General features: G+C 41.9%; 1 protein-coding gene across 2 annotated transcripts in view; it reads left to right on the top strand.

The window, feature by feature from the left end:
• The window catches only part of FHIT (fragile histidine triad), a 503760-nt gene that overhangs the window by 475393 nt on the left and 11253 nt on the right, over positions 1 to 17114 (top strand). The window contains exon 6 of one of the 2 annotated variants that reach the window (XM_009329488.1): positions 13992 to 14095. The exons of the other annotated variant lie outside the window; for it this stretch is intronic. Within the exon in view, the coding sequence (XP_009327763.1) occupies positions 13992 to 14093 (102 nt within the window). The 3' untranslated portion in view covers positions 14094 to 14095. The remainder of the gene's footprint in view (positions 1 to 13991; positions 14096 to 17114) is intronic. 2 annotated transcript variants of the gene reach the window in all.

Here is a 17114-nt window from a genome sequence, read left to right as displayed (position 1 = left end):
GTCTAGGTGCCTTTGAGACCAGAACATGGCTTGTTGGACTCTGGTCAGCATGACGGATCCACTGCCCTTGGAAGCAGGGAGAGGAGGTCTGGCCCTCCTGGCTCTGCCCCATCTCCCACTGGGCAGAGGCCATTTGGGGTGGTGGGACAAAATATCCCTGCCCTCATCCAGGAGAAAGGCAAATCAAACAATGCAGGATATGTTCTCCATCATAAAAGCAGAATACCAAATTGAGTCGGACAGAAGTGAAAAGAAATGTTGTTTTACATCAGAAAGCCAAATAAAAACCTATAGCCTGCTACAGATTTCTTTTGCTTTCCTTTATTACTGTGACATAAGTGTCCTCTGCATCTATTTACTCTTACGTGGGGTCTCAGGCTTACATATTTCATTTGTCCAGATGGCCTGCATCACTTTGTGAAGGATGATCTTTCTGTGCTGAAAAGGTATGTGTGCCAGGTCCCATGCATGTTATCACTTATTTATTGCCTCCCTGGCGGCATGCTGTCGCCAACAGGCATATAATTAGAATAGCTCAGGCTGGAGACCTGTGGAAAGTCTGAGTACTTTCATAATTGGCCAGTAAGTGCTGTAGGTTTGTGCTTGAATCCTCTACGATGTCCGCTATTGGAAGCTCAAGTTTCTTTCTTCAGTGACATATTTATCTTTTATTCTTACAAAAAGAGGCAATCCTTGCATTTTGGATCTGTTCTCATTTGTGTTGACTTACTTGATGACTTGTTATTAGAAACAGCCTACTTCTGCTTTTAGAGAAACTTCCAGTCATTTAAACAGAACAGCAATGTCTCCTTCTTGCACTCCCACCCTGTACAAAAAGAGAAAAAGCAAAAGGAAAAAGTGAAAAGTAAGAATAGGAGAAAAATATTATCAGAAACAGCTAAGCCAACAGCATAATCTGCAAGTTCTGTGTGTAGTGTTATGATATCTGAAACATAATTATCAAGCTTAAGTTAATTAGACTAATGCTTAGAAAATCTGGCATGGCAGATTGTGGTAAGTAATTATATATACCGATTAAAAGATGTAATACACAGTGAGCAAAAGCAAAAAGAAAACTCCATTTGATACAGGCAGCAAGCACAGGCAATTAAGAAGTCAAGTAGATGAGCACTGACAAAGATACTGAACTTTGTGGAAGATGATGGGCAAGATGCCAATTTTCCAGTGGAACAGATTTTGCATAGTATCAGTCAAACTTTTGTTTTATGAAAATCCATGCTACTGTTTCCTAACTGAAATGTATGAAGGGCCACTTGCTTTTTGCATTAGGATTAGCTGACATGAATACGAGGGTATGTGCAAACAAGAATGTGACATTAGAGTACTAGTTTACATATATATAGAAGTCATGTAAATGGCTTTTCTTAAAAGTAATTCACAAGATGTCATATGAGAAATAAAGCTGTGAAGACAGTGTCTTCTGCAATTAAATGTAATGTAATAATGCTTACGGGTCAGAATGAATGAGGAGAGCTTGTATGCCTTTGTACACCTCAGTACGTGCACAGGCTAAACTCTGGAAACAGACTGAGAACATGATATTTTTTGTGACTTTTGCTTGAAGGCTAGTTTAAAAAAAGAAAGACCGAAAGAAAGGAGAGAAAAATGTAGCAGTAGACCTTCAGTGGAAAAAGTTCTGCTTGCGAGGTACCCTGCTCTGACTTCGAATCGTGTCTAAATGAATAAAATTATTTTGCAAGTCCTCCACAAAGTGTGTGACTGTACAACCTATTCCCCAATCAACTCCCTCCTGAAGAATGAGTGGGAAATCTGCAAATTCCTAGTCTGGCAAATTGAGATGAAGCAAGCCCATGCTAGATCCATTCTCACAACATTTAATCCACAAGTATTTGACTGAGCTTCTGGAGTAATGTACAACCTCTTCTCAGCTGAGCCATGTGTTTTATTCATATCTACTGGAAATTGCTTTCATTTCTGTTGGTCTCATTGTTTCCTAAGGCATGAACAAACTGATTGAACTGAAAGCAAACAAAATTACTTTTTGTCTCTAAAAAACTGGGAATGTTTGTGTTGTTTTTTCCCATCTTCGTACCCTTCCTGCCCTCCATCTCCCCATGTTCATGTGATCACCCCATCCATGCAGTGTAGGATTTTCTGTAGCTCTGAAGCATGTTCTCTGAGTTACGATGAGAGAAGGTGGTCATCTGCTGCCAGGGTATCATCACAGGAACAGAACTTGCAAAAATATTGCAAACAAAAAAAGTTCCTGTGACTTTTCCAGATGAATAGTTCTAAAATGTCTGTGCTCAAAGGTTTGAATATTAATTCTGTCCAAAAGCGATGATACTGAAGTCTACATATTAAATAATAATTGTTATGCAAATGCTATCAATTCATGATTCCTATATAGAAACATAGGGATGTCTGGGAGGTTGTAGCATGGGCAATGGCAACTGTTTTTTCCTAGGCAGTTTAATAAGACTTTCAATGTATTTTCATCAAAAACACCTTCCTACTAGTAGAAGCTATCAGCCTTAATTAACTGCAATGTGTATCCAGCTAAAATTAATTCTCCCCAAATTCACAGTCCCTTCACTGAAATTAATTGCAGAATATTATATTCCCAGGCTATTATGCCATTCCTGTTCTTCAGCATGGGCATTATGTGGGTTCAACTGTGGTCTTATTCCCTAGAAAAAGAATTTGAACAGAAGGCCAACACTGCAGCTTGAAAGAAGAGCAAACAGATTCCTCCTCCTCAAGGTGAAGGCAGCCTGTGCCCCTCCACCCCCTGAAAAAGCCATTGTTATCCCAGTCTGAGTTTCACCAGGTAAATAAGGGCTCCTGTATTGGGCCTCTTGCCTGTGACTTTTTGTTCTCATTTGATTTTGTGCGTGAGTTAAGAGGTTCATCTGAGGGATGAAGGAACCTGCTTGAACAACACCAAACTGTTCCTCACTTTTTCTCCTCTTCCCTCGTCTGGGTCTTTCCACTAGTGCTGGGAAGGCAATGCAGCAGGAACCTCTTGCACAGCTTACATCTCCTGCGCCCATCCATCCCAAACAGAATATTGGACCATATTCTGCTATGGATTAACATATCTTTGTGAACTTTGTACAATAGGAAAAAAATAAATTGGGCAAAACCCCATGTGATGTCCCTTAAGGGAACTTCCCGAGTAAGTTTTATGGCAATATTAACTGACTGGAAAAACTGGAAGAGTGATTTACCACCTGAAATCTCTAATTCTGCTCCCATATCCGGGTCTAGTGCCATCTACTGCCATTACAAACAACAAGCAGTGCAAGCCTTCGCTGGGCTTTATAAATATTCTAGACATTGAATATATTTTTTCCCTTTACTACTACTTTAAGAGATGAACTTGCAGACTCTGGGGTATTTGCCCTTGACAAAGCTTGTCTGGTTCTTATGGTCGGTGGAATATCAATAGATTCTTAATGCAGTCTGTCTTTTAGAGTTTCTTTCATTTCTCAGAGCAAGAGTAAATGTCATTCATATTGGCAAGTTATAATGGGAACATTGAGATACTAATTTTTAAAAATATACACAGCTTCTTTTAAATAGTCTTGGTCTCCCTCCTGTGTGTCTTCAGTGTGTCTAAAGCAATTACAAGGTTAGATATCCCTTAAGACGCTAGAAAAGGTCATTTTGTTGTCTCTTCAACCCCATGCCTCAGTGAAATATTCATGGTACGGCTCAGGTATTGGGATCGGGTTTAATGTTTCGTTGCATCGCCATCTGTTTTGTTGTTGCAGTTGTTGTTGTTTTTTCCCTTGGTGGGGGGTGAGGGAGCATGGAGGCAGCAGTGAGGGATGCTGGCGTATGGGTCTGGACCTGATATAAAAGATGAGCACTAAATCTGCAGGAACAGAGTAGCTCCTCTGATCTGAGCTATTTTCTTTTTAGCATTAAAAGTCTTTCTGGCAAAATTCTGCCATTATGCATGTAGATCATCAGTGCTGGGTAGTCTCTGTGTCTCTTCAAAAAGCGGAGCCTACATTAAAGTGGGCTTTTATATTATATGTAAAGTTCATTCATATAACTTAGCACAGGCATTGAAATAAAGCTCCTCACTGAGACAAATGGCGGCATTAACAAGTTCCAAGGACGTATTCAGTAGAGTTTTCCAGAGTATTGCGGTGGCTCAGTGGCAAAGGGCAGCACAGAGGAAGGCTAAACCTGCAAGGGGATTCAGAGCACCGGGAGGGCTTTGTTGCAGGTGCCTGAGTCCCTTGGCCACAGCCAGCCCCAACCGCCTGGCTGGTGGTGGCACCGCTCCTTGGCCACCAGACCTGGGGACAACCACAGTGACACAGAGACCTGACATGGAGAACACCTCACAGGAGGGGCAGAGTGGGTTTCTCGTAGATGAGTTTTAAGCTCCCTTGTGACTTTATTTTTCTATAATGAGAGTGTTTGGCCCAAAATGTTTCACCAGGATTTTTCAAATCCTTTTTGATCATCTTGCTCTTTTTCAGTATTTCCCTCTTACTGCTGTTGATTTAAATGTCATGACATTTTAAACATGACTTATTATAACAAAAGAGTATATAAAACAATATGCTGCATAATAAATGCAGCCATATTTTTTGGAGTGTATGTTAAATGAGAGCAATTTATTCCTCGACCTATTTTAGTACCTACTTACTAGAGGGTATTGGCTGCTTAAATCCCGGGGAGGCAATCTTGGAGGCAAGGTAGCCTTGCATGTGCAAGGCTGAAAGCTAAAGAAGTGTTTGAGGGATGCCTGGGGGAAAAGGTCGTCCTGGCGATGTAGCTTCATCCAGGAGTGCCGTGATTGTGAGCACTGCAGGGAAAGCAGACAGGACCATTCTGGGAAGGTCTGTTGGCAGGTGAGGAGTCCCCTGAGAAGCACACACAAAGGCAGGCTTTGAAAGCCCAGTGGTTTGCCTCAAGCATGCAGTATGTGTCATTCTAGACATTTGAAGCCTCCTTAAAATCCTCCTACAGTCAGTGCAGAGAGTGATTCAGAGTATGAGTTACTCCAGGACGAGTTTACTGAATGTTTTCTTCTTAATTTCAGGAAGTGTTGGGGTGGGGTGGGGTTTTGTTTAATAGGAATAAGCTAATTCCCCAGAGAAGAAGAAATCTGCTTTCTGCTCTGGCCATTGTGGGCTCTTCCTGCAGCTCCCAGAGATGTGGTGAGGAGGGTGAGATCTCCCCCTCCCCCCCCCAGGAGATGGGGACATGCTCATGTCCCCCTGCGCACTGAACCGGCTCTGTGCCGATGCCATGGGACCTGCAGCTGATTTCCTTTGTGCTGGCAGAAAAATACAAAGAAAACAAACAAACCAAATCAACCTCCCTAACACACGTGTCTTCCTTGGCACGTCATGAATCTTATTGAGTGTGCTCAGGGTACGGCAAATATTTGTCTAAAGTTAAGAAGATTAGCAGGGGTGGTTCTGACTTTGAAACTCCCTGCGTCGGGAGCCAGAATACATCAGCCTGATACAGGCACCTTGAGGTTATCTCTGCTCTTGGAGTGGGACATGCACATTGCTCTGCAGCTCTGACCTTTTGGGGAAAAGGCTTTCAGTCAAGTAACACATGCACCTGCATGAAATTTTTGAATCACTGACTCTATCCTTGATTAAAGTGCTTTTCCTTGATTAAAAATAGCCTTTTTCCAAATGAGTAATGTTGCATGGCAGGCTGTGCACACAGGATAACATTTCCTCCAACATTATCGCATTGATGACATTGCCATTTCTTACCCAGGTCTCTATGCAACACATTTTTCTCGTGTAGGCAGCCCTCTCTAGCAAGTGCCATTAGGAAGCTCCCCACAGTCATCTAACTTTTCTTCCCAGGTGAGGAAGACTGCAGGGGTGTTTATAACATTATCTGCTAACCAGGAAGATAATGGGCATGGTGAAAACGTATCCAAACACATTTATAGATTCTTGCTTGGATTTGTATCAGGTTATAAATAGCAGTTCTCCAAGTCTTTGGCAGGACTTCTTACCCCAGTGGATATTCCTTCAAGTATCTCCTTTGTAATGTGTTCACTTTCCAAGAATTTTATCTCAGTTGGAGCCAAACTGGAAGTCTGTCAAGATTTGAGCTCTTCAGAGTGCAATCTGCATATTTCACCAAATGGCAAATGTGTTTTCTGTACAACCATCGTTCTGCTTGTGGGCTTACTTATCTTTTATACTTTGAAAAGCAAATTTCTTAGGATGCCTTTTATATTTATTCTTTTTCTTATCATTTTTGTATGCAGAATGTTTAGAAACTAACGTTTGCAGAGTTTATTTTAGCAAAGCACTTAAACACATATGCTTAAGGGTTTTACTTAACCTTTATGTGTGTTTCCACAAAATTCTCTTCATCTAAGTGCTTTGCTAAGAAGGGTGCAGTTATTCATATGTCCATGTGAAGTGTGAAGTTCAAGTCTTTCCCCAAAGCACAACAATAACACTGAGAAAATATTTGCAGTCACTATGACAAAGAGTTGATAGGAGGAAAAAACCCACACCACTCTAAAACACAGCTTTGATAAACTGAGATTTCCAATGGAAAATATGCTTTGCTGCATATTTGCAGCAGCTGTGAGGTAGCAGTGTATTTCATGTGGAAGTGGTAAAATAATTGGAGAAGGATTTTCCAGTAGATAGTTAAAAAAATTGTCGCGTATAGAATGCAGGCAACTTTGGTTTCTTCTCCATCTCCTTAAATAACTCGGATTTAATGCAGCAAGTAAAAAACACCCCAAAATCAGGGATTTCTGATTCATGCAAATGCAGATATCGCTATGATATAGAATCTTAAGCAAAGTCAGCAGAAGAGAAAATTATAGGATGTGGGTTTTTTCTGCAGTGTTCCCTGTAAATTAGAGCAATTAAATTACAGCAGTCTTGTAGCTGTAATTAAATATGGAGATGGGCCCAGAGATGCGGAAAGCACTGAACTGCCTGGGCTGCTCAGGCTGCGGAGTGGGAGCAATGGTAAAGGCAGCTCAGAAATGGGTCCTGATCCCGTGGCAGCTGATGGGGGGTAGCCAGGCCTCTTGCACTGTGTTAACACAATATCTTGTAGGTGGTCTCTGAAGTGGTCAAGGAGGACCGTGCCACACTTGTTCTCTGCCTGTGTTTTTGCCTTTCCTGGGGCCCTGCCCAGCGCAGTTGCAGGGGGGATACCCAGCTGGGGCATGCCCAGGGCTGTGGGAACTCCTGCAATGAGTACCCTCGGGTAGGTAAAAGAGGATTTAGGGCCATGTGATTGCAGCATCCCTGAGAAGCTGCTTTGTGAAAGTGCCGTTGCATCCATTATTCTTTCATTTTACATTGCTATTCAAGTCAAGACTCAAACCACAACTGAAGGCAAATGGGATGGAGACAGGAGGCATGGACTGGCAGAGGAAGCTGCCCACCGAAAAGCTTACACTGCCTTTAGCAAGACAGCAGAGGGTGAGGAAAGGGTAGAGCGTAGCAGGTGGTACAGATAATAGCAGTAAACGTCACATTTAATTACATTAAGCAGAGGGGTGGAAATGAAGTCTTACTATGAGGATATAAGCTAAATATAAAGAGAAGTGAAAGGAAAGCAAGCACTGGGGGAAAAGAGCAAGGAGGACAAGACCAGGGAAAAGAGGGCAAAGGAGGCAATTCAGGAATTAAGCTGATGTAAAGGCAGTACAAGAGGAGGCACAGATGGCTGGAAGTCACCACCAGGGCCAGAAGGTCCTTAGTATCACCAAAAGAATAAGGAGCCATAGCCCTCTCAGCCCTCAAGTTTTTCTCCCACAAGGTGGGATGCTTGGGGTGAAGCCCCCCCACGCCTGCTTGCCACAGCGCAAGAACAGGGCAGGGGTGTGCTGTGGGTGTGTGTTCATCACGTGGCTCTGGGTTCATAAGGGAGCTGGAGGAAGAGATATGTGTAGCAGCCCTGGGATTGTTTTTGTCTCCAGACTCTGGAAAAGGGTTGCCACTGGAGAGAGGAGTTGAGACTTTCAGCCTCCTCATGGTTCGCATGTTAATCTGATGCTGAAATATCACTCTGCAGATTTCACCCAAGTGTGGGAATTAAGTATGGAAAAGATGCCTGGGTATCCCAAGGTGTGTTGGTAATACCACCACCACCAGCTGGGTAATGCCTAATGTCTGATGCAAACTGCTGGCAGATATTTGGTTTGGGGTTTTTTTGTTAGCTGCTGGTTTTGATAATATTCTATCTTATAATCGCCAAGGCAGTTTTGTTGTGTTGCAGCAGTTTGGTATAATTAGTCTCCATTGCTATGATTTTTCTTTTAGTTAAATGCTTTGGAGGTTATAAACTCTTAACTATCAACAGTAAATATTCATGGAGAGTGAGAATAGTGCTAACTACTGTAAAAGCTTTTTTCCAAATACTTTTGGCTAGTGCTCTATATTAGCACACGTTGCTTTTCTGCTGGTGTTATGGCGTAAGTAGAACAAATCATAATATAGATGTTACTTCAAGCAACAGCCAGACCTAGACCCAGGTCCCCTATAGTCTGCAGCACTGAGAATTCTGGGCTCCTCCACAAAGGGCAAGAAGGAGAGGTTCCCTGGTGCGAATGTGTTATAAAACAATATTGTGTTTCCCTTAAGAATTGCAGTGATAAAAACGTAGACCATTCTGCAGCACTAACAACTTTAATAAAATAACATAAAGCACAGCTGTCAGGTCTGCCAGCATTTCACACTGGGAGACATGAGTGAGAAAATGAACGCTTTTCACCAGCAGAAATATTCAAAGAGCTTCACTGTTTACAAGTAATCAAGACTGACAGTCATAGATTATTGGTGGAAGAGCATTTTCTGCTTGAGGTGAAAAAAGAGGATAATTTATCAGGAAGCCCAAGAAGTCAGACATCGGTAATGATCTGCTTGAAGAAGGGCATATCTTAGAAATAGTGCATTTATTTGTACTGCAAGGCAAGAAGATGTACTAAGTTATAAACAAGAATCTCAGTGCTTGAAGAATGTTGAACAGATACAGTGTGTAATTTGCTGGGCAACTGCGATTAGAGAATTGACTAATGTGTGTCTCGGTGCTTGTTCAGAATATTAAAAGAAAAAGGTAGCATAATAGAGAGTGTCTAAAAGAAACATTCATGCTCTCCTTTCATAGTTACCTGAGCTACGCTAATCTGGTTGCTTACCTTTTTGTTAATGCTTACGTTTCTGAGACACTCCTGTAATACAACAATGGGTGTGGCTTCAGAGAATTTGGGGCTTTCTGAGCTTTGCAGTAGAACGTCTTGTCTATCTGGTGTGGTGCTTTTGCATCACCTTTCTTTTATGAAAACAGGCAAAGTACCAGCAGTTTTAAAATAGTAACTAGCTTGGAGCTCTACGGAAAAGGTTTTATAGACTGCCACCTGCCTTGTCTGTGCCTTGGTACGCACTCTGGCCTGCAGTGATGCAAGGCTGCATGTAGGCAGACCCTGCTTCCAGCACCTATGCTATGTCCTGCAGGAGGAATTGCTGTCCAGATACCAAGAAATGCTGCTTCCTTCCTGGGGTGCAGCCTGGAACGGAAGTATTTGGTTAGTTAGAAGATATAGAAGCTCATGTCAATATGAAACACCATGGAGATCCATCCCTTGTAGTTTGGTATTCATTGTCTCTGTTCTTGCCAGGCTCACCCAAAGCTTATATCTTTTCTTTTTTTTTTTATCATTATAGCTTCCTAATTCTTCTTTCTTTCACTTAGTGTAGGGATTGTATATTTTAGTCTGTATTTGACCAACTTTGGCTAACATTACCATAACATTGCTGAGAACAGGCTGTGCTTCCCCACTCTTCTCCTGCTCCACGTCTGTGGGGGACCTGGGCTTCAGGGGACACAAGTCTTCCATTACTTACCAAAGAGTGCTTGTTAAGAGAGCCCAGTGTGCCTCCAGAGCTCTGCAAAAGCCCCTGGTGATGGCCCCATCACCCCATGGATGTCCCTGAAAGAGCCTGAGCAAAATCTGTCCCCTTTACTTCAGTGTTTTGCACAGAATTGACTCTTGTAACCTCACCATGTGCTATTTTCATCTCACTTGAAATAGCAGCTGCCTATTGCAACTGGAAATGCACACATTTGCTTGGGAAGGGATTCTGAAGGTGAGCGATTTCTTCTAGAAGCGTTCATTGCAAGAAGGGCAACAGTTGTTGTTTAGGGGCCTTTGGGTAATATGGAAGCCCTGTCCCAGGAACCATGGAGAAGGTAGCAAAAGTGTTTTTGAGAGGATGTGGATCAGTTAATCTCCATCAGGGAAATCTGGGTAAAACGTGTCTCACAGAAAATCATGTCAGGCAGATGATGTGGGCCTCTGGATAAGATTTTTTGGTTTTATTCAGAGCTTACAGAAGTCAAATTGTTGTACAGAAAGCATCACAGACTTCGAGCTAGTCTGTGTTTGAATATCCCTATCTGAGTAAGGACGTCACCTCAAGTTCTCCAGCTTTTTCTGACTGGGGAAAAAACAAGGGGAAATCACTAGTTTTTACAGATGGATAGCTGGAAAATAGAGGTATTTTTTTCCCCCTTTGCTTTGAGCAGAACCTTGGAGTGTTCTCCAGGTGCAGGAGAACATTGCTTCCCCTGTATAATCCAAACTTTCAATAGCATGTCAGATGTTTGTAAAGATGCACGGTTGGGACTTGCATATGCGTGTGAATATGAACACACTCCAAGGCACAGAAGTCCCTTAGAAACAAGTATCGACTGTTAGGTTTGTTTCCCACCTGAATTCTAAATCAATACAATTTAATACTGAAATATGTATGTTCTTCTTCCCTGAAAGTAGCTTTCCAAGTCAGCCAAAATACTATGGAGACTGTCTTAGCCTCTTTTTAAAAAAAAAAAAAATAAATTAAATAAAAGTAGCTCTAGCTTACTGAGGCCTTCACATGGAGATCTGAACCTGGTTGAAAAGTACTTTACATAAGAACACATGAAATAACTAGCTGAAACCAAACCCATCCGTGATCCCAATATCTTGTCACCATTGGAGACCACTAGCAGATGCTAAGAGAAGATTTGAAGAACCAGGCAGGTGCAGAGACGTGCCTCCATCGTGCTCTCCAGCCTCCATTAATTTGTGGCATGCAGAATCTCTGAACTAGAGGTAGTATCAGCAGCCCTTAATTCATTTATCTTCTATTTATTGGTGCTGTTGATCTTGAACCTCCATAATGTTTAGCATCCAGAACATCATCCAGCAAGGTTATCCATAATTTAATATTGTCCTTCAAAGTGGCTAGCTATATAGTTTGGTTTGTAGTGGAGCTGCAGGATGGCGGTAGCAGAGAAGGGTAGGCAGCCACCAGAGGCAGTTTTCCAAATCTCCACAGTGGCAGTTAGATAACATCAGAAACTAAGTGGCATTGGGGTGATAACTGCTTATTGCACTTCAGACATTACTGACACAGCAAGAGGTTTGAAAACAGAATAGTTCTGGGATCCTGTTTGGGTAGACATAGCAATTCTATACTGAAATAATATTCATCTGTAAGTCAGTTAACAATGACTGCATTGGCGATGGCAGTGATTTAACACTGCAGTGTGTTGTTCGTCATACCCAGTGTGTCCACAAAATGTGGATACATCTTTTCGGTATGAGATGCGCGTGAACGCGTACCGCAGCAGAGCACGGTAAGGCTGTGTTGAGCGCTTTTGTGCCAGGCTGGGGCTTGCTGTGCAGTACTGTGGGCTGTGTACCAGGAGCCAGGACTGCTGAAGTAGGCTGGGTTTCCAGGCAAGTTTCAGAATTCATTACTGCTCCCCATATATCTGTTTTAACCTTAAGTCAAAGATTGATTATTTTTAAAGGTTAGCAGTTATGTAGCAAAAGAAACCCTCTCCTTTGCCAGCTTTGAGAAGTCACCACGGTCTGCAACTTCACACAGTTTTAATTTAGACGACAACAACAGCCATTTCAGGATATGCCTCCTTATTACTGTTCACTTCAGTTTATTTGAACAGGGAAAATAAAAATAAAAACTACAAGTCAAATCCCCACTTTACTAGTCTCCTCCTGGAGTCAGCTCTCACCTGGGTTGCGCAGAAACAGGATAGCAAGGGAGAACAGCAGACAAATCACGTCACTAAAAGCACTTCTTGCAGGTTAACCAAGGAGACCTTGAGGAACAGGGGCTGCCCTCCCTTGCCTTCTAGCTGTTGCCTGCTGTATCTCCTGCTGATGCTAGGTCGAATGAGCAAGACATTGCTTTTTTAGAAAAACAGCTCACGCCTCAGACAATTGATTTACCACCACTTGGCTCGTCCTGGTGCATCCTCTTGTGAAGTGTAAGCGCTCGCAGTCCATGGAGAGTACAGGATGATGTATGCTGCTTCCTGTAACTCCCTCTCGCTGCCAGCTCAGCTGTGGTACCTATACACCATATAGGTGTGTACAGTGGGTGAGAGCAGGCACGTGGACGCAAAGGATGTGTGTGACAGTGTATACACTGTACCTGTTCGTGGCTTTTAAATCTTTCTCCATGATACTGTCGCATTATTACAAGATGGATTTATAACACACCTAGAGCTAATGTAACAATGAAGATTAGTCCTCTACTAGTTGAACAGTAATACACTTTAATTTGCCTACAGCTACTGTATTTTATTGGCATGAAAGGAAATAGCTTTCTAATGCAGCTTCATCTGCTGAGCAGGAAGAAATCTGTGCTGCAGAATGTAAAACTACATAGGACTATAGCTGGCAGCAAAATTCAGAGTAGGAGAAACACTGCACAAATAAAAGTATTTGTGAGTTGGATGTATGCTAATAATCCTAGTTTATTGCTAAACATGCCATATACAGTAATGCAGTTTGTTTGGCAGGTTCAGTATTGCTTCATCTTTGATTTTCACTGCTTCATCTTCTGCATTAAAATTGTCCACGAATAAAAGGTGTAAATTCAATAGTTTCTGACTTTGTGACATTAACAAAAAGTTGATACTATAATTTTCCTCAGAAGTACTGATGCTGTTAATACAATCTGTGCTGTGCTCTGTACCTAGAGACACACTGGATATCTCAATACTGAAGTTGTTAATCCAAATGTTTCTGCTGTCTGTTGTAAATGTAGTCTTCCCTTGATGAGTGGCAGGCATTCTTTGAGTGGACATGTGTACAAATAGTCACTCAAGTGGTGGCACATATTTACCATAAAATAGAACTCCCTTCTTCTGGAGAGCAGCAAAACCATCAGCTTCTCCCTTCTTCCGGAGAGGCAAAATATGTGTTTGAAATTGTCATGTCTGAGATAATAACACCTAATACTTACTGCATATGGGATAGAACTTATTTTTGTGTGCATATTATGCAAGCTAGATGCAAAATTTAACTGTTTCACATACTTTTGATATTTTTCCCCACTAAATCACTAATGAAATATAGTTGTGCTTAAAAAAACAAGTTTTATTTCTAGACTAGGGATGTGTCTCACTTTCAACAAGGGCAAGGAAGGACTAATAACTTGCATGCAGGGAGGGAATGTATCTCTTCTGAAAACTACTGGTATAAACTTCTGGTGGAAAATAGCAGCAACAGGGCCTTGTTATCACAATAGGTCTTTAATGGGGAGAGGAAAAGCCAGAGAGAAAATTTTACATGAATTACTGACAAGGTGTCCAGGCAGCTTCTGCCTAGCTTGCTCCATGGATGTAATGGGCACTTCAAAATACCTGAGTGTGTTTGTTATCCTATTACCTACCAGCTGTGCATCAGACTCGCAAGGTATCTGACCATCAACTCAAAGGTGAACTCTGTCACTGCCTATCAAACACCCTGGCCCCTTGCGTTATCATCATAAATCTACCAGAGCCAGTTAACTACTGTCACCACTCTAAACCGGTAACCTTCACCCTTCGTCACCAGGTCCCTTCATCCTGTGGACACGTGGAATAGATTAGTTGCATACAGGCATGCCCTGAATTTGACAATAAAACTGGAAAAAAATACCAACCAACTGGTTTTTTTTCTTCTTCCTCCCTCAAAAAAGTTGCAGCAACATGACAAAGAGGATTCCCCTGACAAGTGGAGGACAGAAGAAGAAATGGCAGCTGAAGCAGCAATTCTGAAGAAGTATTTTGGGGAAAATTAAAGGTAATTATTTACATATTAACTTACTCCTGCAACACCCAAAACTCTGTTCAGTCCTCCATAGGCTTCTTAAGGACAGCAGGAGAATATGTAGAATGGAACAAAAGTGAAAGCTCCTAGGTTTGTGTTGCTTCCAAAATGACACAGCACTCCAACAGTGGCTGAGATAATATGCTCCTTCTTGAACAAATCAGCACCATCCTAGAGCATTTAGTTTCCAGACAGCAAAAAATATCATATCTGGAAATCAGAATCATCAGCAGTTACTTAAGAGGAGTGTCTAACCTAACATATATCCTCCCTGTGTTTTTAGAACAGAAAATAGCCTTGGTACCTCTATGATGAGTTAAAAACTGCTGTGTCTGTGTACACACAGATATGCGTATGCACCTATACATACAAAATCCCAGCAGAATTCAGACAATAGAGTGGATAAGCAAATGCTAACTTCATCTGGCAAATCTTAAATCATCTGATCAGTTCAACTTTAAAAATTAAGCCTGCTGGAAAACTGCCTGTTCTGCTAAATCTTCCACTGGCCCTAAAAGAAAAAAAAAAATATGTGCAGGGAGGAATAGAAAAGAGAAAACACTTGGCAAGCACTAACATTGGTGCTCTAGAAATTGAGAGGTTTTCATTTTGTACCTGGAGCCCCAGAAGCCAGATTCTTCCAGTAGGAATGAACTGGCCCCCGGAGATCAATATGAGTTACACTGAGATGTACGCTGCAGCAATGATGCCAAAAGCTCCCTCTCCTCTGTTCCCCATATGTTGTTTCCCATCATCCAGCACTCTCATTTCTCTGTCATTTCTGACTGTTTCATATTTTTTCCTCCAAAGAACCAAAATCCCATAAATATCCCTTCTTTCTGCCTGTGACTCACTGCTTGCAGCCCAGCTTGAGAAATCTTGAGCTAAACTACACAGTGTGCGCATGGCACACTTAAGTGGCAGCTCTCATCTCCCGTGCCATTCTGTCATCTCCATTTCGGCTGGTTCATCAGACTCTTTCCTTTCCATTTTTTTTTTTGCATTATGACTATGCTCTTGTCTTCTCCAGTCAAATTAGCTGTGCCAACACTTCTGCAGACTGGCACAGAGAAAGCTGTGTAACACATGTAATTCCCATCTGTGAAGGAAACTTTTCCTCGGCATCTGTGGACCTAGGACCTCCAGGGTTTGGAGCAGCATGTTTTGGACTACACAGTCAAGTTTCCACAGTGGCTGTTGGATTTGTATTTAGACACTCCCTTTTCACCTTCTCAGAAATATGCTTCTCAAAAATGAATTAGCCAGCCAGAGAGAGCATACCCTTAAGTAATGCATATGTAAGCACTCTTCTCTACTAACAGAGGCATTATGTAGTACTTCGTCTATGGCACAGCAGCAAATGAACAGTACTTGGGATAAAATGGCGCATCCCTATTCCAGTGTGATGTTGTTCCCCATTATATATTTGGTAGGTTTGGGTGGTTTTTTTTGGTCTGGTTAGAAATGAATTTGAACTGCTTTTCTGCAGAGATTCTCAAAGGGGTTGGAATTAAATCCCTACATATCAATAAAATGTTCTTAGGCTCTTCTGATACTAAACACAAAGCTGGATAGATGGTATAAATTCATTCCTGCAAGCAAATTCATGTGGCTGGACTTTTATTTTCATTTATTATGAAAATAAATCAGCGTGTGTCTGCATGGATGACCTCTTGATAAGTTCGCCATGATATTAAGGTCATTACCTTTCCTAGAACAGACTGGTAAATTAAATCTTACTGGCATCATTATCACGAGAGTATTTTGCCTAGTACAGGCAGTCCTTCCAACCCTTGATTCCCAACACAAGGCATCACTGTCAATCTCTTTTCCCTGACATTGTTTTACTTCTGAGGTTTAAGGCTCTGAACCTGAGATAAAGGTATATCTGAGCACCTTCTGAATTTCTCAACCTTTATCTACTCTCTTAACCTTGCTTCTAAAGTGATGAAGATTGAAAACTTTTGGCAAATTAACAAGGTTATATGCATCCTTCTTCAAAGCTATTTTTGTTTTTCACCTACAAAGGATTTATTTTGCCATTTATAAGTTTACCTGGATGCTATTTGACTTGAGTTTCTTTGTGCGGCACAGGGAAAGTCAGAAAGAGCTGAATGTGGGTGTTCTGGAGCCAATAAATGGCAATTTTTAAGGCCTCATGCATTATTTTTCTCCTTAAGTGTTTTGTTCAAAGAAGCTCAGCTAGATTAGCCTGGACAGACTGAGCTGTGTTTCAGAGCTTTCCCAGCTACCCTTACATTTATCACAAGTCCTTCACCAACTGTCACAACTCCTGTATGACTTGACTATGTACAGTAGCACCTTTTACCTGTATTTATAGACTATTTGATCAAGAAGGACTTGCAGGTGGCTTTTTCCTAAGAAATACTTGAACGAGGCAAGAAGCTCTTGATTCTCTCCCTACTACATTTGCTGGTGCTGATCCCTCTTGGCCGGTTGGGTAGCCACAGCGGAGTGTTTCTACACCAGTCCCCAGATGATCAGAAATATCCAGCTACTTGCTTAAAGAAATGAACCCTATTTAGCCTTGTGACGTTTACACCCTTAAGAAAATACTTGTCTTAAAAGAATTCATTCATGTGTACAATTGCCTAGAGCGATGAAACTGAAATCAGTGCGTGAATTTGTGTTTTGCACGTGTTTCTGGTCTTTCACTGCATGTCCCCATGCCACTGTATCCCATCTTATTAGAAGGTGTCCTGGTTTCAGCTGGGATAGAGTTAATTTTCTTCCTAGTTTAGTGCTGTGTTTTGGATTTAGTATGAGAATAATGTTGATAACACACCAATGTTTTAGTTGTGACTAAGTAGCGCTTACACTAGTCAAGAACTTTTCAGCTTCCCGTGCCCTGCCAGCAAGAAGCTGGGAGGGGGCACAGCCAGGACAGCTGACCCCAACTGGCCAAAGGGACATTCCATACCATGGGACGTCATGCTCAGTACATAAACTGGGGGAAAGCTGGCCGGGGGGG

The sequence above is a fragment of the Pygoscelis adeliae genome, unplaced genomic scaffold (assembly GCF_000699105.1).
Source record: "Pygoscelis adeliae isolate BGI_AS28 unplaced genomic scaffold, ASM69910v1 Scaffold148, whole genome shotgun sequence".
Taxonomy (NCBI): Eukaryota; Metazoa; Chordata; class Aves; order Sphenisciformes; family Spheniscidae; genus Pygoscelis; species Pygoscelis adeliae.
The sequence above is the reverse complement of the archived record's forward strand: the minus strand, read 5'-3'. Positions and strand labels throughout refer to the sequence as shown.